At 37.2% G+C, this 21,094-nt stretch overlaps 1 protein-coding gene across 2 annotated transcripts in view; it reads right to left on the reverse strand.

The window, feature by feature from the left end:
- THSD4 (thrombospondin type 1 domain containing 4) overlaps window positions 1-21,094 on the reverse strand; it is a 329,112-nt gene that overhangs the window by 124,930 nt on the left and 183,088 nt on the right. Inside the window, exon 1 of one of the 2 annotated variants that reach the window (XM_074917121.1) lies at window positions 11,331-11,570. The exons of the other annotated variant lie outside the window; for it this stretch is intronic. Coding sequence (XP_074773222.1) covers window positions 11,331-11,402 — 72 coding nt within the window. The 5' untranslated portion in view covers window positions 11,403-11,570. Of the gene's footprint in view, window positions 1-11,330; window positions 11,571-21,094 lie in introns of those variants that run through there. 2 annotated transcript variants of the gene reach the window in all.

The raw sequence follows: 21,094 nt of genomic DNA on the forward strand, positions 1-21,094 counted from the left end.
GTGACACTGGCTTCATTAAATGCCCAGACTGAAACATAGTTTGATTCTTCTGCCCACTGGCAGAAGTTGTTATCCAGGCAGAGCTGTATGTGATTAACTGGTACAGAGCACACACCTGGATGCTCCTCGAATTACACACAGATCATTCACCAGTCTCCACCTTTTGACAATGTTTTAAAATTAAATTTAAAAATAAGTAACTGTTAAAGAATTTAATTTTAAAAAAAAACAAACCCAAACGAACAACCTATTATGCAACAGCACTTTTATGAATGAATAATGGACAGCATTTCTCCAGAATTTTAGCACTGCCATTCTAAAATATAAAATTACACCAATTTTAGTAATCTCTTACTATTTTTAGATATGCCCCACACCAGATGTTTTTTTCCTTCCTTATGTTGCAGGATACCACATTTATTTCCAGATACTCCCAACCAACGCATTTACAACTCAGCCATTGTTCAGATATTTGTACAATGCATATAGGAAAACTTGCATCCAATCAAGGCAGCAGGATTTGGCTAATGACATCTCTTTCCTAAATCCCAAGTTGCTGAGAATGAAACCCCATTTATGACAGTTTTAAATCAGTGACAATTTGGCTTTCATCATCTTCATCTGAGCCAAGACTTCACCTTGACATTCCCAATGCTGATCCTCCACTTTTGCTTCCCTGCAATGTCTCCCTAATGAAGTCTCCAATAGTTTCCACAAGGCTGATTGTTTTTCAGGTCATTTCCTTACTTCCCTATACAACCATGGCCAAATCCTCTTAAAGCAAACAATGTTTTAGGCAATAGCATTCACTTCTTACTTTCTGAAATGACGCCAAACTGTTCATGATAAAGTAGAAATTTCCTTCTGACTTGAAGCAGAAGTATTAGCATTTTCTAGCAACATCAGTTTGTTATCCAAAAAGTAACTTCCTATCGTTTATTCGGAGATGCGAAAGTTCTACAAATTTTAACTTGCTTGCTAGGTATTCCCAGCTTTCTTTTCAACAGAGGGAAGAACCCTATCCTGAAACTTGAGGGAGAACAGTGCTATAGTGCTTTAAGCATTGAAATATGTTCTTGCAAGTTCTGAAGTGTTTGTCCTTCTCTAAAATATAGCTTCACCAGCTCTTTAATGCTTATTTAGCAGCTGGAAACAGCTGCAGTTGTTAACTTTTGATCTCATCTGCTCTCAATCAATTCTTAAAATGAATGGTTGCATATACGGCTGGAGCTACAACTGCCATTCTTTCCAAGGACTAATGGACTTCTGTGCATCACAATACTAACTTCTGACAACACGAGAAAATTAATATAGACTTTTCCAAGTAACTCCTTTTTCAGTACACTGTATCTTGTCTTGTAAACAGGTATTTACTGACACTTCTCCTAAAATTGCTTTTGGGAAAATCATAAAAGAATTTGATGGTTCTTTTTTCACAAGCAGAATCTACCGCAGTGAGAATGACAAAATTAAAATTAGCCTGATGATTTGTTGTATCCACTACTAAACCAAAAATGATGGGCAGAAAAAAACCACACTTAACGAATAACATTTATTATCACCTTTGAAATAGTGTGATATTTTAGTTTGTTAGGAGTGAGAACAGAGAAGAAACCAGAACCGTACTTGATAGATTCCTGGCCTGACTCTCACCAAGTCCAAGGTTCCTTTAAAGCCCCTCAGTATTGACACAGCTATGTGAAGAGAAGTTAGTACACCTAAGACTACTAATCTTTTTAATTTCTTCTGAGTAAGTTATTAAAATTGTTTACCTTTATTTGAATGCTCAGCACAGTTTTACTTATTCACCATTTTTATGTGGTCAGAAACTAATTACTTATAAACAAAGCATCAAGACATTAGTTTTAACTCCTAGTATTTCTCACTCTCATCTGACAATTAGAAGTGGTGAAAGAAAAGGCAGGACACAACTCAGTCTCTGCTGACTTGGTCTCACCAGAGATAAACCCCAATAGCTACACTATGACAGCTGCATGCATTACGTATCTTCTTACTTCCACTGTCACAATGGAGCTGCTTTGTTAATTTCCCGAACCATAATAAAACAGCTGAAGAAATTTCTGTTTCTCGTGTTGAGCATTCTTAATTACTGGTTTCTTTGGTAATGCAGTGTTCTTCCCAGTGCCATCGTATCACCAATAACCCAGCATCTCAATGGATGTAACACATAACGAGCGTCTGGTCTATGCTCCATCAGGGAGTCTGAGGATAACATGGAATAGTCAACCCTGAAATACTAGAGAACCACCTTAGGACCTGAAAATTTCCAAAGGATGAGATGCAGCCACAGAGCAAATGATGTTGTAATCACCTCATATCCTGAGTAGGGTTTATGGGTGCTATCCTTAATGGTGTGGGGCTACTACACCCCTCTTCCAGTTCGTCCACAGTACCGAGACAATCTGTCCCTGAGGTTCTCAGTACCAAAATATATAAGTAAATATTTGACAAAATTGTCTTCAGTTCAATAGATTGGCTCAAACAACATAATTCTACCATTTCAGGAAAAAATTTTCCATTTAATGAGGAAATAAGGAAAGTAATTTATATAGTTTTTCTGTGTCCTTGTGCTTTTCTAGAGGATATTGGCTCATACTTAACATCAAAACAGTTGGTGCCCCTGGCTAGAATACTTCACTATCACCTGCTCATTCAAGCACTAAATAAATCTCAGTTTTCAAGTACTTACAAGCAAGAGTCCAGCACGTGTTTCAAATACTCTATTCATGTACAGATGTTAATATACCCTCCATACACTAAATGTTATCAAATGTGTTTTTGTTGTCTATGCAGCAGCTACTTAAAATTCATTTCGAAAGTATACTGAAATTATTAAATTAAGAGAAAGAAGAGATCTTTCCTTAGAGGGGGTAATTTCTTATGGTAAATCTATTAACTGTTTGGGATTAAAATGCAGCATTTCCACATGTTTTTACCACTGCTTCTATAATTTCAACTTCCAAGGATCAAGGAGGCAACCTTGTATTAAAATATCAAGCTTTCCACTCCTTTGTTATCCTTTACCTGTGATGACTTACGTATTAGTTGCTAACTTCTCAAAAACAGTTCTAAAAAAGTCTTTTAAATTTTTGATGAAAGAAGTGGTTTCTAACCTGCACATTTTAATGACAAAAGAATCTGTCCTTTAAGTCAAAACGGTTAAAGGATTTATTCCCACTACTGTGACATTTTGGGAACAAAACTCCTGAAAACTGGAAACAAACACTATGCTGCAGTCAAAAAGCAGTTATGGTTAGAAGGATTAATTTATTGACTCCTAATTCACCTCACTCTCCCTTGTTTGCCAAATAGGTGGGAGTGGAAATTTGTCAAAAACTTCTGTCTCTTGATAAAGCCTTCCTCACAACCCACACACTGGGAAAATAATACCTGTAACCCATGAAGAAACAGATCGACGGCTTCAGGCAATGACATACACAGGCAAACCTTTAATTTAATACCTCTCATGCTCCGCTTTCATGTGTCTCATTTAGAAGGGGTCTTTAAAGAGAAGCAGTGTAGCTGCTGTCAGTGATATAATTGCTGTGTTGGTGCCTTTGGGTCCTTAAACACACCAGTGGATGATGTTTGATCCCTGCTGCTGTCCTTTTGGCAGCAACATTAAGTGATACTGAAGGAACAATCAAGAAAGCTACAGATCAAGTAAGGACAGGGATATGTATCACACATACCAGTCCTCTTCTATCCACTGTCTTTCAACCATGCAGTGAAAATTTGCTTTACATTCCTGATCACTGCATAATTCCCTCCAACTCTTGACTCACGGGCTCTGAGCCAGAGCTCAGTGAGCACTGCTAGTAATCCATCTACAGCAGTATACCTGCAGGAAAGCCTGTAGCAAAATTACAGTCTTGACTTTAACAGCAGGGCATTTGTTTAGTTACTTAGCACAGCCTCTTTTGTGTGCCAGGTCTCATTTCCAGTATGGCCCTGGTGGCAAGAGGCTGGGTAATTCTATTAATCAGCTAGTTTCCTTGAAATGTGTACATCATCCACATGCAGAAGTAACTGTGCTGTACACAAAATGAAAGATAATCTCAGACGCTCGGGGGGGGCGCAGGGGGGGCAGGGGGGAAGTGTTTTAAGAAGTGATATTACTTAAAGGCAACCACCAGGAGTTTACAAGAATTTCCATGCTTTTAATTAAAGATTTTATGAGTCTTGGAACACATTCCTGTGCCCTATTATACATCAGAGCACTTAAAAAAAATTCAGAGCTTTATAACATTACCATAAAGAGATAGGAAAACCAAGGAACTCTTCTTAAGAAGAAAGACCTATTTACACAATGACTGTTATGATTTTAAAATTATTACAGGGATTCTTTTACTTACTAGATTTTATTCCCCTCTTTTCTGTTGTTTGTGAACACTTTTCAATACAATATAAGCTACCTGCTGCCTAAATTAATTGCTCCATTTTTACACTCATCATGTTTGGAACAAATATTAAAATTCTAAGAAATTCAAGATAAACTCACTGTGCCAGAAGAAAAAGCATTTACATTACAGTGATAAAAATACATTTATTAGCATCCAATTTTAAGTGAATTATTACTTCAAAAAGCAAAGATAAAAAAACATATCAAGTAACTCAAGAGAACTGATACTGATAATGAAATATGATAAAGTATTTTTTGAACTATTAGTTTCTAAGTAAAATATTATTTCCAGGTGTAAAATTCATCGCAACTTCTTTAAAACATATGTCTATCTAATAAGTAATCCAACAAGCTTCTAAGACAGGTTTTCAGAGAATGGTCTATGAACCATGTCTAAAAATCAAATTAGCTCATCCATCACACATAACCATTTATTTGGTAATGACTTAATGAATTTAGCTTAACCATGGTAGGGCTAAGCATGATGCTGTAATTACTGTGGGAATTACTGTAGCCCTCAATCTGTCTTTTAGATGTTTATAGCATGGAACAAGAAGCTCAGCGTAGCCTGAACCAAAGCCCAAAGTCAAAAGGCTTTGGACCTAGGCCTATGATCTGAGAGCTATTAAGGAGGTATCCTTGCAGACTTCTGCCAGTACGCACCACTCTGCTAATATTTCAGTCCTGTCTTTCCCACAAGAATAGGCAAGGATATGCAGTATAGGAAGAACTAAAAGCCCTGTAGAAATCTTGAGAAGAAAATTGGAAGAACATTTATTCCACCTAATCACAGGGTGAAAGACTACCTTTTGAGTAATTTTGCTAGATTAACTTTAAACTGAACATTCTAACATACTAAGTTTACATCAAAGTTTTTAAAGCAAAATAGGCTTGTCTCACTAATACTGCAGTTGAGACAGACAATAAAGATGGGAAGAGTGAGGCAAGAATGCCAGAGGTCAAATAAACCTGCTCTGTAGTACTTACAGCAACAGCAATGCAGAGCATATTCTTATGATTTGGCCACGTCTGTGGATATTTACTTGACAGGATTATTTTTCAACTACGGTATGTCTCACTTTCAGATGTTCTACTGGTGATGTCAGCAATTACTGCCATATGTAAATTACCATCTGTTTTTTCTAACTCAGAATAGAGCAATTTTACAGTAAATCCAAATAACTTTCTTTTATGTATGCTAAATAAATAAATGGTTCAATCCCTCCTTAGTTACCAGGCCACAAAGGCTCTCAAACATTCTCATGCTTCATAAACAGAAGGGTTAAGGGTGATGTTTTATGGGAAAATATAGTCAAGGTGACGTATCAATTTCTCAGGAGAATCAATGGAAGCCCTATTAACCTTGGCTTGCAGATGGGAATACTCAGGTACAGAGATGAGAAATTATTTTTGTCAGTATGTCAGTGGGAGAAATTATGTTTTCTTATATGCTGGCCCCATGAAAGTCAGAGAGGGAAATGCTTGTTTCATTGGGTCATATCATGTGCTCCCTGCCTATAACTGAAGAAGTGGTATCAGTAACTGCAGTCTGGTGACCGAACAGACATAGGTTGACTAGTTTGTTTCCTGGCCACAGAGAGTTTCTTTGAGACAGTGCTAGGATACAAAACCATTAAGGTGTTGGAAAGGCTTATTTGTCAAGCATATCTAAAAGTTGTTCTTATTGAGCTTCTGAATGGTATTTTACCTCTATGGCCCAGGTATTTGTAAGTAATAGCTGTGTAAAAGCTACTTCACAGGATATGTTCTTTTCTTACCATTAGAACACTGAAGACAACAAAATCCACAGATTTTGAGGCCATGCCAACATGGCTGGTAACATAACATGTTAGGTTAATGGTTGGACTAGGTGATCTTCAAGGTCTTTTCCAACCTAGATGATTCTGTGATAACGATGAATGCAATACATGAGGAGGATTAACAGTCACGTAGTGTAAGCACTGCCGTGTCCATGCCCCACACTGTCCTTCCACAGAAATGTACTGAAATTTCATTAGCCTACTGTCGTGTGACCTGACAATTAGCAGTCTCCCCATGCCCCTTCACAAGTACACACCACTTGCCACACATGCATCAAGTTTGACCGTATAACAGTGCAAGATTCCACTGAGTAAGGTCAGAAATTTTACCCCAACAAGCCAGGAGAAAGAGTGTTCTTCCTTGACAAGAAAAAAGTCAGTCAAGAAACAGCGTCAAAAGGTTCATGACCTCACTGAAGTAAGTCGCAATGCTGGGATGAACTGTACTGCCCAGCTAACCTCAGAAACTGACTGGGCAGGCAGGAAAGAATTCTACGTAGGGCTACACATACCTCGAAGATGTTTTTTAAAATTCTCTATTAAGGTTTTGCTTCCACAGCCCAGTAGAGCACAGAATTAATTTTATACCTATATATATATATACATGTGCATATGCATACATGGAAAATTTTAGAAGGAAAATCACAACTTCAGGCTTACAATAAAGATCACACGTCATTAACAAGGCAGGAAACATAATAATTGCGAATGGGAGAAATAGTTCCAGTCTAATAGAAACTCTCTTTAGTATCTTCTGAAACCAAAAGAACCTATCTATCTTTAGGCATGAATGAAATCAGTTTACCTACAAAGACAGTGCTAAATGCATTCATTTTCATGTAACTTATTACTTCATTTTCTTTTAGCCAGAAAGGAAACTTTGTCTCGGAGCACAAAGTGTGTATAGTTTGGATTAGTGTCTGAACGAAATCTTCTAAAGTTTGTCATTAATTTCTTTGCTAGTTTTTCAGTTAAATATGTTTTGGACCTGTAAGTGTTCTTAAGTTTCTTGCATTGGGTTGCATTTGTGCTGTAGGGATCGTAACACCAAAACATGTTCAGATCTGAATGGTCTTTAAAAATGTTGACAAGTTCACTTTGCTTCTCTGGTTCCTGTGGACAAGTTCCATACTGCAGAGAGGATAGCCACTACGAAAGTAGAAATAAATGGGAGATCATGACTCATTTCTGTGTGTTTATTCCTGGTCTTGCAGCTTGGGACACTGTGTAAAACAATTATTCCAAGTATCAACCCATAAGCCACCAATCACAACCAGCAGCTTCTGCAGCATACAAAGATTCAGACTCAAAGTTGCTCAGACTCCCTTATGCATTTTAGCAGGTAGAACATGATGTTTTCACCCGCTGTACACCCAAATTCCAAAGGGCAGCATTTCACATCTGTGATTAAATAAACACAGCATTTGTAATAAAAAATACTTTAAAACAACCTCTGAGTACACTGTTTAGTATCTTCTATACTTCATGTTAACTGCTTTGTGAAGAAAACTAAACAGTATCTAGTATTCAATGTTCCTAAAACTAAATAATATCCATATATTTAAATAAAAATTTTGCTTCTATAAACAACTTTATTACATTAACTGCAGCAAAACATCTTGTTATCTGAACAAATACTATTCCAGAGCTGAAAATAATTAGGTTTAAATCTTACAATCCAGATGCTATTCACTTAAACCTGTTGAAAGTTCTGTGTTAAGTCATGTATCACGTATTTTTATGATTGGTGAGATTATGATCACTTGCCATATTAAAATATAGATCAAATCAACATTTAAGTTACACATGAGGTTCAGTTGTCTTTGTCCACACATTTTGCCAGCTAGACTGATTTTTTTAATATTAATAGAAAACAATACAAACAAAACTCAGAATTGTACAACTTGATTTTGCTTTTTTGCTGAGGAGGCCAGGCTGGTGACCAGTACATTAGATAGCCTCGCTGACACCTGTACTGACTGAAGTAGCGCTGAGAGTACTGATTCATGACCATTGTGTACAAGATTAAAGAAGCTACTACAGTGGGAGAAAAATTCAGATGATACAACTAAAATCTCAAGGAAGGTAAACTTCTCAAAATACAACTATTTGTCAAATATACTGGGAAAACAATACTTAAAAGACTAACTGCTTGACAGTGAGTGAATAATAATGATATGCTTAGGAAGACTTGAGAATACGGGAGTAGGCTATTCCTCAAGAAGATTATCTAGTTGCTCAGAGATTTCTCAAGCCCAATGTATCTAGTCAAACCAATGATTTTCATGTTTGAGATTATCCCAAACCACCAGATTAGAAGAACTGGGAAGGCGGAAACCTTGATTAAGTATTGTTTTGAAATTAGGAGTTCATGTCTCATGCATTCTGCATAGTATCACATTTACCCTGCTTCATTTTTTATTTCTAATTCCTCATCACACAGGTTTCCCATCTGAAGCCAACTTAGCCTTAGCTCTTTCTCAGTCACAGAAGATAGCAGTATAGTCTGTTCATGAGGACAACTGCTCCTGGACACCCCAGAGAGAAGGAAGCTGAACTCTGACCTTCTGGGCAAGGCTGATCCTGGCAGGAGGTACCAGCTAGAGCTTCCAGCTATGGATGAAGAGAGTCACGCTTGTTTCCTACACAGTGCACAAAAAAAAATTTTGGTCTTGGCCACTGCAAATGTGGTGTAAGTTGCAAAGCTATACAGCCTTATTTCCCTCCTGAATGGAAAAGTGATGCAATGCAGTTTCACTGTCTTCATGCCAAGTCATTCCTTAACAACAAACGAAAAGCAGAACATAATTATACACACATTAGAACAAGTGTTAGGGTTCCTTAAGAACTGTAAGGGTAAAAACAGTTGGATTTTTATAATTTTCTATTTCATGAATGGTCAAAGTTCTGAAGCATTAAAATAGCGCAAGCTGGCAAGAAAAGCAAGTTCCCATCGACTTTATCACAAACTGACACTTTCATAAGCAGAACTTTTAAAAATACATACCTATAAATCAATTAAAATATACAGAGAAGTAAACAGAACAGTTCAAAGGAGCACCAAACTACGATACAAGTTCCTTTTAAAAATGGCTTCTCACTTATTTTCCCTGTCTTCAATTCACTGTGTCCACCACGGGAAAAATCTTAACTGAGTAATTTCCTAGAGAAATAATATTTATGTAGTCAAGGTTCTGCAGCTGGAGCAGGGAAAAGCACAAGATTATCGGGTGGTCTCTTACAATACAGGACAAAGAATTACTACATTAATAACAGTAGACACAGTATATTTTTTATTATGTAATTCTCAAAATTAGCCATATGAACATAATAAAGGAGAAAATTTCTCACTGCCTACTAAAATCTACAACCTAAGATTCACTGATAAAGTAAAAGGCCGTTTTTCATATTCTGTCTGCTGTATTAGCTGAAAAACTAAACGCAGTACAGTTTAAAGTACTTGGCATATGGATCACAGCGCTAAAACATTCCACATTGCACTTTTACTGCAGAAATTCATTTCCAGGTAAGAACACAGCATTGCTTTTATTTCAGTTGCTAACGAGGATAATTGGCAGGCAACACTGCTGCTGCTCTAGATTTGTTCTTTATATGGATCTCCGAAGACCACATGTGCAAGCAGTGGTGACAGAAATATTTTCCATATGAGCCACCACACATTTTAAGGTCCCTCAGTCTGGACAAGGTGAGTCCATTTATCATTTTCTGTGCTCAATGACAATCAACCAGGAAGTTAAAAACTTCAGTGACAACTAGAGGGCAATGATCAGCTTCCAGTTCCTCTGATTATCAATTCATTTAAATTCCCTGAGCCTCTGTGAAAACATCTCCCTGCTTTAAGAACATCAAAGGCAGCACAAGATTTCATTAAAAGACATTTTCTTGACACAACACCATTACAACTTTTCTTTTTAAAACACCCTGAAAGCAAAATACAGTTTCTATTGAGACATACGAGCCACAGAGAGTGTCAACCACACACTGTTGGACAAGGTGTTTTTTCCAGTTCACTTCCACTTTCTTTTACCAGGGAAAGTAATTGCTCTGGACTTTATTAGGCTACTATAAACTTATGACAGGGCTAACAAAAGACAAAGCTCTAAAGCAGAATCACTGTTTTTAGAATATTTACTTAAGGAGGGCATATTATAGAACAAAACTATCCAGTGATTCCTTTAAAATGCGTAACTATACATCACATTTCAGTTAGAGCAAGGGAGAATGAGTATCAAATGTGGTTTCTGCTAGTAACTTCATTAGATACAATATTTAATATCTAATAGTACTATGTTTGATGAATTATTTCCTAAATGACAAACAAGTAGCTGAAATTTTCTGCTTTGGTATGAAATAAGAACTTGATGAAAAACTGCTCTGATGAGAACAAAAATCTGGAAAACTGCTCTTTATAAATCATAGCAACTTTTTAGAGCATAGCAAGGGCTGTTCTATTCCATTACTTGAGATTTCTCATATTAAGAATGCATAAATTCCCTCTTTAATGATATAACATACATTTTTAAAAAATACAAGTTCTTTCTGCCCTGCCATATAATAAACATTACATATATTTGCACAAAAAGAATGCTATTAAAGTAATTGGAGCCTGGAGTTTATACATGCTCACACCCCAAAATATATCCTTCGTAAAAACTTTTTCAATCATGCACATTACTTGTAGAAAATATGAACGGAACACTACCATCTACTGCTGCAGAGTATCGTATTTCTCTGTATGTTAGTAAAGAAAAATTCACAAATTAGTCACCTCTCACAGAAAGCATATTGTGTATCAAATTTAAAGAAGCTAACTTTCAAACTACTCTCCCTCAGTACCTATAGGCAAAAAAACCCAACCCAAAACAAAAACCAAACAAAAAACCCCAAAACAAAACTAATCCCAAAATCTAAGCCAAACCAAAACAATAGCTTTTTACACATGCAGCAAACGATGCAATTCTAAAACGTCTAGCAACACAAAAATCATTCACAATCTGTCTTAATAGATAGGAAGAAAATACAACTCTGACAACACAATTTTTGACAAGACATTATACTTTGCTTACCTCACCCCCAGGTCTTGCTAACACTGCTGTTTGAAAGCAGAGCAACGTTAGTATCAGGTAGCTGACAAACATTATTACCCAAAGTTAGAGCTACCCTGGAGGAGAAAACCCTCTGCCAAGTACTAACAGCTAGCAGATGCACTTGTGTCTCAGTATCACAGCCCTTAGTTCTTCTAGGTACGACAACTTCTCCCTCTCCCCCTTTCTATCGCACTCACTGTACGACCAGGAGCTTTGCTCTCAGCCACTGCTCTGAAGACAACTGGTAAGTTGATCTCTTCATGTAATGACTTCTCCCTGCTGGGGGAGGGGGCTCAGCCAGCAATGAGCTGGGGGGCTGAAGTTAGTATAAAGCAAAGAAGGGGAGGGACAGAAATGGTCACTGCCAAGTTATGCATCTGCTGTGATTCATGGAACAAGCTAAACGGTAACCTTTAATGCACGAGGAGGTTTGGCAATGCCTTATTGACTTAGGCAGGCATGATTGGAGAAACAGGCTAAAGCAGCTTGCAAAAGATGCCTGTTGATGGTTAGACAGCATGTGCTACTTAAAGGTACAGCACCTCCTTTTCTTAAAGAAGTTTATAATAAATGAATCATAAATTAAAATCTCATCAGAAAGCTGCCTCTAGTTTTAGTCAGCTCTACATCAGCACAATCCTACAACCCAAATGGCCTGATCCTGCCAGGGACTCAGAATCTGCTAGCTCTCACTCCTGGCCCACTGGGAACCCAAGTGTCCATTTGCTCTCAAGAATGTCACAAGTGCTTCCTGAACTGGACTCCCATCCTTAAGGATAATCCTGGAGCAGGATATGGCTGTAATCTCTCTTTCTTTTTCATATTATAGCTCACTAAAAGAAATTTTGATTTTTGATTTGCTTTGACCAAGCAAGCAGAAGTGCAAGCCTTTCAAAATAAAATCTTTTAGAAGATGAGTAAGACCTGTTTCTCAAGTAGAGAATAAAGCAATATTGAAAGCCTGATACAGAGCTGATTTACAACATCTCGCATGCAGACCACTGAGTGTCCCACAAATGAACAAAGTTGCAAACAGAGCTATAAAAGTTGGAGAGCTTCCCTTTAGGTGAGCATGTCCAACTGTAATCACTATGCAATAGGCATTTCCTTAAGGTAAACTAAGCAACATGAAAATACAGAACATAAAAGAAGTTTTGAACCCCAGTGATCTATCACATTCAACCACAGGAAAGAAAAACTGTGTTCTAACACATACAGGACACTCCGATCCTCTATTCCTTTCCTTCCCTTTCTCATCTTTTAAAATAGACAATAGCAAAGTTAGAAGAAGATAACTATTTATCATGGGAATGTGAGAGGTTATATCTTTCTTAAAATTCCAACTCCTGAAGTCAAGAAATCACACTATATTCTCATCTTTCATGTAAATACATATTTCTCATCCTTATGGTTGCAGGGGAAATCTCATAAATATGACCCAAGAATAACCTGGTCTCATATGTCAGACAGTAAACCATGTGAACTCAAGAGTACAGGTATTTTAAAATATCTCAAGATTTTAGAAAGTGGGAAGGAAAAATTTTGGTGAAATTGAGAACCACACCATTACTATGTATCAGATTTCTTTTTGCAATTTGGTAAGCTTTGTATACTCAGCTGAAGATGTCACACTCCTCACCCTATTTTAAACTAGCTTTACCAACCATTCTTTTCCTCTGCTATGAGAGGTAAAAGATACAAATCTTTTCCCTCTTTTTTTTTAAATATTCAAACAAATAACAACAGAATACAATGTATTAAGAGAGCTTTCAGAATTGCAATTAAATACAATCAAACTCCTACACCAGGATAGAAAATTAGCATTCTTACTGTTGCTGGAAGTCTGAATTCTGCTGTGTTTGAGTCTGGATATCTGGTTCTCCAGCACAGTAAAATCTGACCTGTATTAACCAGACATCACTGACACTGCACCTCATCCCTCTCAGGCCTTCCCTTTCACAGACTACTACTATTGTCGATAAAGAGTACTATCTCTTCTCCTGCCTAATGGGATTCACAATGCTGCCTTCTATAGCTACAGAAAAACCTGTCCTTTTTAGCCTCTCAAATCAGCAGACAACCGTTACAGGTCAAACTCTTCTTCCCCTGTTAGGCAGCCTTGCAGCACCATGGTTCTGGCAGTGTTAGTGCCAACACCTGCTAGCACTGTGTTCGGTGAGGGCACGCAGGTAGGAAGCAATGCAGTGTAGGCCAAGCAGGACTAGGGGTCTCAGTGGCAGAAGAGTGCCTTTTAGCTGATTCCCCTTGAGCAAACACTACAAGCTTAAGAAGATTTAAAAAGCCAGAGTGAGAGTTTCAGTATGGAGCTCGTGAGTGGCTCTTCTGAATGATCTGAATGATCACAGGCAGCCAGCCACAGAGTTGTAAGAATGGTGACTGAGAGCCAAACCTGCAGTTTTTGAAAACTTGATACTACAACCTTAATGGTGCTTTCTGACAAAAATAATCCAGAACTCTCTACTACTATGTTGACCTCTCAAATACAACACCTCCCTTCAAGACCTAAATGAAAGAAGCATTTTCCCCCTTTTTAAGACAAGCTGAAGGTTTGCAGATTATACCATTGTGCTGACAGCTAAATGTAGAGCTGCCATTACAGGTACTTTGTACAGTGGTTCCCTATGGCAAAGTGTCCAGACTGAAAATGTAAAGCCAAATAAACCCAAGGAAATTTTCCATCAAAACCCTGTCAGGAAGCCAGCCTGTCCTTCCATATATTTTTTTAAATATCTAGATGTACCACAAAAGGAAAAACGATAGTGAGCAAACTGCCAACTAAACCAGAGTTCAAAACACTTCCAACGTGAGAGCTCCAACTATGATACTTAAAACTACAGTTTCAGTGCCTGAAAAAGTTTTAAAAGAATACACCATTTCAGATGGTGCAGTGTGTAACAAAAACTCCAGTGATGAAAACTCCTTCATGCAGATTGACTACTGTTTCCATAAAATGAAGCTTTGCCTTTTTCTGCAGTTCTTCACAAAGTAAACTAAATGTTTGTGAATAAACATATGGCATAGGCACAAAACTGGCAATTCTCTTTTTTAATGGCAGGAAGAAAAGCAAAATTAAAAAATTAGGAGTTACTGTGGTGTTAGTCTTCTCTCTGCTGATCATTGCAGAAAGCAGTATATCCTCTGTAAATAATAAAAAAGCCTTATCAAAGTCTAACTGAATATTATTAGGCTGAGTTTCTGAGCACAGAAAACTGTACTACATTCCCATTTAATAAGTCATATAACTAATTCTTTCCATATGCACTTAAGTTTTCCTCTACAAAAACGTACAGGCAGAATTCCCTGAAATCCAGAAGCTGGTGTTCTGTTCTCCATGTTAAGATGAGATCTGTCTGTACCTGCTGCTACACTTTCAAGCTTTATCCCACTGAACTGGATGGAACTGTGCATGTTCGCAACCACAGCCTTTCTTTGCAGCACAAAGTAACTTGAAATTTAACACCATGCCAAACTTGCAGTGCTACAACCTAGATCAGAGTTTCTCTGCGAATCTCAACAATCACTACACTAGAGATTACAGAACTATTGGTGCAATAAAAAAAAATCAGTTTACGACTGAATAGCTATTTCCGATACTAAGTTTTGCACTAGCAGATAAAGAAGCCAAAACACCTTGCAATAGTAAAATGGAAGAAATAGAGTATCTCTACCTTCAACACAAAAGCATTGTTGCTTTTACTTAGAAACATATAAACCTAGGAAAATAATACCGTAACTATTTTAGGTATATAATTTAAATAGAAAATAAAAAAACTATATATATTTTAAAACGGACATCAGACTCTTTTGAGGAAAGTTCCTATCTCTCACTCTCAGAAATCAAAATACACAAAATACACAATGGATCTTTGGATAGTGTAGTTCTCATTTTAGAAGTACTGACTTTCATCTATGAGCAAATTAACTGGCAGTCTCAAGGGGTTTGTAAATATCAATCAGTTTAAGAAGTTTGCTTACTAGCTACCTCCGGGGCAATTCCAAACATGGACAAGTTTGTTAAACTTAGCAAAGCAAGCAATTTCTCTTCCAGGTCTCTCAGCTCTTCTGTAATTCTACGTGAAATCATGAACACTATGCTCAGGTAAAATCACTCACAGTTAGTTCTTTCTGCTAAAGGTATATTTGCTTAGGAAGTTGACCAAATTCCAAATATAAAAATAATAGTAAGAGAAAACATGAGTCAAAGCAACATTTTAAAGACTTCCTTTCTACTTCCTACAGCTTTAACTTTTATAGAGCTTAACTTTGAAACTCTTAAAGCAAGATAACATGAAATATAACTACATATTTCAGATTGAATTACTTTAGAACAAGACCATGACAATTTCTGTGTATTTCAAAGTATTAATACAAACAAGTGAAAATCATTATTCTAATTCACATTTTGTCACTACTGATGCAACATCAGTGCTACTGAATTTGGGAGGAAACAGGGTTGACTGGAACATCTGCTGGTACTCAGCTGAAGCATGTAAACTGATGAACTATTTAAAAGAAAGAAAAAGACTGAAACAAGTCTGCTGCTACAGCATGACCCATAAGCCCTTCAACTGTTTCTTAAAACAAGTATTTAAAATAGCATTCTGTTGATTTACTTTGGCCAGACATCATCTTCCTGGAATCACTAACAGGAAAAGCAAATTAAGTAGACACTGCATATTCTATTATTATTTTTAAAAAGGTGGTGGGTTTTTATTTCAATGTTCCATGTAAAAATTTAACAGAGAAGAAAAAATTTACTACAAATTAGTACAAATTACACGAGATGCTGATGAATAACAAAATAAAAAACAAGTGGAAATTCTACTATGTTTAATTTGGTCATCTTCCCCAGTTAATGATCTACAGTTTACTTACAAAAAAAAAAAAAAGGAACAGAAGTTTAACAGAGAAACTCATGTATAAAATGGCTGCCATATTTAAAGTTGTCAGACAAGCATTTCCAATAATTACCCCATTTCATTTTTTCTAGGAAACATTACCTTCTGAATTTATTTTTCAGATATTTTAAAGTCAGAATAAATCACTGCTGTCCTTTAGCCTGAAGTACTGAGAGACAGAAGCCATAAAACGCCACTCAAAATTTCTTCTATAAATTTTTCTTGGGAAAAAAAAAGGTGTTTAATTAAATACTTGAAATAAAGAAGTCTTTTGCCACCCCTTGTTTGTCTCTGAGCAGGCAGGGAATTTAGACTGCAGAAAGAATGTACTTTCCTTGAAGACAAAACAATGCACTGAGGAGGATGCATGCAGAAAAATGCTGCTCACTGCCCTGCCTTCTTGGATTCAGGAAATACTGCAGCTGAACCACAAAGGGATTTCTTCACTGCCATGGACACTTTTACATCCACTTCACTCGTTTCTGCATTTCACTGGCCAGAGAGGGTGAAGAAAGAGCGCAAGAGATTCTCTCCCTCTATAGTTAAAATATTTCTACTTGCTATTGCAGTCCTTTTGAGAGGCATGCTCATACTCACACTGGATCTGCATTTCATCAGTATCTCTATCTTGGTTGATCAAGAACAGATGAAGTAACAATAGGTACAAGAAGGACCAAGAAGGAGTATTTGGACTTTTATACAAGCCATTTAACAAATCAAAACCTACATGGCTTGGGAAGGAAATCAAAGTTTGAGCTATATATTACAGCCTAAAGGTTAAGTGTATGGAGCCCTATGAGAGCAACCCCAGACACTGAGCACCTTGGAGGAAACAAGACCCAGAGCCTTACACCTATTTCAGTGCATCTCAGCATTTTTTCTTGGTTGAAGTTTTAACTCAATTAAAGTATTTTAGATAATAACACTTTTCCAAGTAACTCCCAATGTCTTATTCGTACCCTTTTGCTCAAATCTTTTATTAAGAAAGCAGCTGACTTCACATAATTTCTTGTCCAAGGAAACCTTTAAGAGAATAGTTATGCCCATTAAAGAATTCTTTCCAACACTGAAATATTGATTGGTTGCATGGGGCAGCATGTCTTCCACTGTTATCAAAAAAGCTAGGCATATTCTTACCTATTTGTATGTCTAATCATTTTTTAATCCCACTGTACAGTTATGGAAAAGACAAAGGGATGCTGTGGAAAAAAAGACCTTTAAAGAGTTTTTAATAAATTATTCCATACAGTTGCTTTGCATCCTTACTAAAGCTTCTATTAGTTAACCACTTTCGAACTTACCTTTAACTTCTATTCCTGTTTGTTTCCCTTTCTAAACTGAACAGTCCTCATTTTTCCACTTGTTTCTCATATTTTTGTTTCTTTGTTGTGAGGAAATAAGAGATCTGATCAGATCAGTTTAGAAAGTACACCATTAAAGTGGTATTATTGCAAAGTCAGCTTCAAATAGGCATTTGTATATAATTACGTCAGCCCAGCTTACCGTATGTCACTGGAAGCTTGTCAGTTACTTCAGTAATAACATGTTAGTCTTCGTGGTCATCTTCTTTTCCTCCTCTTACTACTCTGGTACTGGCAGTGCATGGTGCTTTTAATCTACACTCAAACCCTGAAAAGGAAATCTGACCATTTCCTTCCTCTTCTCCCTACTCTTCACTTCTTAAAGCTCAGACTTTTGATTACAAAGCCAGACTTTACTGAAAAGGTCCACCTTCAAAGAGCTGAGTATTAACCTCAAACTGATTTATCATCTTGAATCTTTCCTTCAGTACTAAATCTATTATCCCTTTCTCTTTTCTGGCATTAGAGTGTGCTAGAGGGAGGAAAAGACCCTTGGTTGTCACCTGCCCAGGGCTGAGATAGAATGCATATTTTTCATGGCCATATTCCAATTTTCTGTATTTTGATGATAGAATTCTGGTTTATATCCCAAGTTCTCAAAGCACTTCTTTGCCTCCCCAGACAGTAGTTGCATAGTGCAAGTAGAATAAAATGACATTTATGAGGCATTCCTTCCTCTGCCCAACACTACATTTTGACTACAGAACAAGTGGACACTATACTTTGAACTTCTAATTTTTATGAATACCATTCATATTGCAACAAAAATTTTTCTCTCTGCATTTGTTCAAATCAATGTCTTTTGTTTTCCTACTAAGGCATTAAGATTTTTAGCACCATATTCTGGTCCTTCTCACACTTTATTTTGATATTATTTTCTTACCTATTTTCATAACACACAATCCAGTATTATGCTGTCTTCTACCTCTTCCTATACACAAAAAAAAATGGTGAAACTAAAAGGAAAAGAGTTCTTCGATGGATTATATTTAATCTCTTTCTTTGTATGCATGAGAAACAGACACACATGTCTAGAAAACTATTTCCCATCTCACTAGTTTCACATAAGGCATTTGATCTGTGTTTCATGTTGAAGTGTAGCAAATGAGCAGACACCTAAAAATAGGAACTGAAAGAAAAAGCATGCCTTACCCTTTAAAATATTTTACCCAGTTCCTTCACACCTACCACAAAACCGGAAATGAACTACTTGGTACCACTGCTGTATTTGGATACTTTACCTAAAACAGGAAATTGGACTAGGCCTGTAGTCCTTTAAAAAAAAAAAAAAAAATCCCCCAAAAAAGCTTTAAATAATCTTTAACTAAACCAATTATAATTACACAAATAATGCATGTGTATTTCTTGTGACAAGTAAGCCTCCTCCTAGAGAAAATATTCTAAGTGTAAATGTGATTCATGGTATTTTCAAATCTTTCACTTCTTCATGAGGGATAAAGGCTGATACTTCTAACTCTACTTGTAGGTAATATTTTAAAGATACAATAAGGGAAAACTTGAGGCCTCTAGATCATGGAAGTATATTTATTTTTAATTACAAAAACAAACAGAGGTCCTGGCAAAAAAGCTGCAAACTACATGACATAAAAGACCATGATCTATGCTATGAATCCTCCTGTGAAATCAGAATTATAAAGTAGAGTCTTTTTTCAGGTCTAAAACTGCAATACATTAAAACTAGATTTTAGCACTAACACATTTTCCCATCGTACAACTGGCAAAGGACAGCTACATCAAGCATGCCATCATAAAATGATGGTAACAAGCTGTCTCCAAGAGAAAATTAAACAGTTAAGATTTCAAATGTAATCATAATTTTCAGTTTTGCTTGGAAATATTCTTGAAATTCATTCAGAGGAGGAAGCCCTTGTAGAAGGTGTTTTCATGCATATGCTTTATCTGTTCTGTAATTTTCTACATCAGTAGAAATCTCAAAGCCATAATGATATTCTTTTAGGCTGGGGAAGACAGATTTAGAAAGAACTTTGAAAATCAATGTGAGTGTCCCCCAAGAGGGGATCAACTATAGCACATACTAGTCCAATCTGCAGGTAGGAAATGTGTAAAGAACACTACGGTAAACACCTACACTTGCAAGAAATGAGCATCATCTCTTGCCAACTAAAGATGAAAAGAAAGCCCTGCAAAAGCTGGCCAACATGTTTTCATGCTTACTACTTAACTAAAGCAGTAAAACAGTATCAGTCAACCTTCAAAAACTCTGTCAGGGAGCAGTGACAGCTGACTGCTCCCTAAAGGGATGGGGACACAGGTGTCAAGCATGCCAACAAGGGCTGCAAAGCAGGTGCCTTCCTGGCTAGGCCTCCATCCCATTGCCACCACAAGACAGAGCAGGACAGATTGAGGAGTGGCAGTCAGGGTCAAACAAGAGTGAAGATCACTGAACAAGTCTGTGGTGACAAGGCAGGTCCAAGGTCAAGCCAAGAAGTGCAAAGCAGCAGGGTTCCTGGCCAGATGCATGCATGGCTGTGGCGGAGCTGGAGAGAGGAATGCCTCCAAGGTAGCTCAAGCAGGGACTGAAAGCCCAGGGCTGAATTGAAACGTGACTACTGGTCCCATGAGAAGAGGTATGCGGGGAGACATAGCAAGGTGAAGCTGGTCAGGGCCATTAAGGCTGATGAGCATAATCGGCACCCTGAAAAGTCTGTGCCTATGCCAAAATGCACATTTCTAACCATCTGTATACAGGGCTAGCAACCCTAAAATCAGCTAAGCAAAAACAAGAAGGTAAGAGACCATTGTCAGGCAGCAGATAAACAGTCCTGAAATAGAGGTAACCTTGAGAAAGGAGCCAGTTCTGCACGTATTATGCACATTATTTAGGGGACAGGACTAGATCAGCATTCCTCCTAACAAAAGAAAGTAAACATCAGAGCAGGAGTCATACAGCTGGAGCACCAGAGCCAAGGCCAATTTGCAGCACAGGCTCCTCTGTCCTCTGTATCACAGAGGCACCGAACCAGAGCTTACTTCAGATCCAAAAGAAGAGAGGAAATAAATCTTGGAAGACTTGTATTCATGATCAAATTGTATTTTCTGTAGTTTATGGGAATACCAGGTTTCTCCTCTCTTCTTCTGACAGAAAAAATCAGCTGTTGTGTTGTCAAAGGAAAGGTATACACTTGGTTGAAGACTTTAGATTTCATTGCAATACTGATCAAAACACACTGGATTAAGCACTCATCCTGAAACCAAATACAGGAAGAAAGAACAGGAAGATTTCCAAAGTAATTTCATTACACAACCCAGATATCTGAAGTGAGCAGACAGAACTAATCTCACAGTAATGTAATTTATGCTTTGGGCAGAAATCACATCCCACCTTTTCCCATCTAGTTACAAAACTCCTGGAGCCAAAGATGCATTTATTCCTTCCCAAAATCTCTTCAATGTTCTGTTTGATTCCATCTTCCCAATTCAC

The sequence above is a fragment of the Athene noctua genome, chromosome 13 (genome assembly GCF_965140245.1).
Source record: "Athene noctua chromosome 13, bAthNoc1.hap1.1, whole genome shotgun sequence".
Classification (NCBI taxonomy): Eukaryota; Metazoa; Chordata; class Aves; order Strigiformes; family Strigidae; genus Athene; species Athene noctua.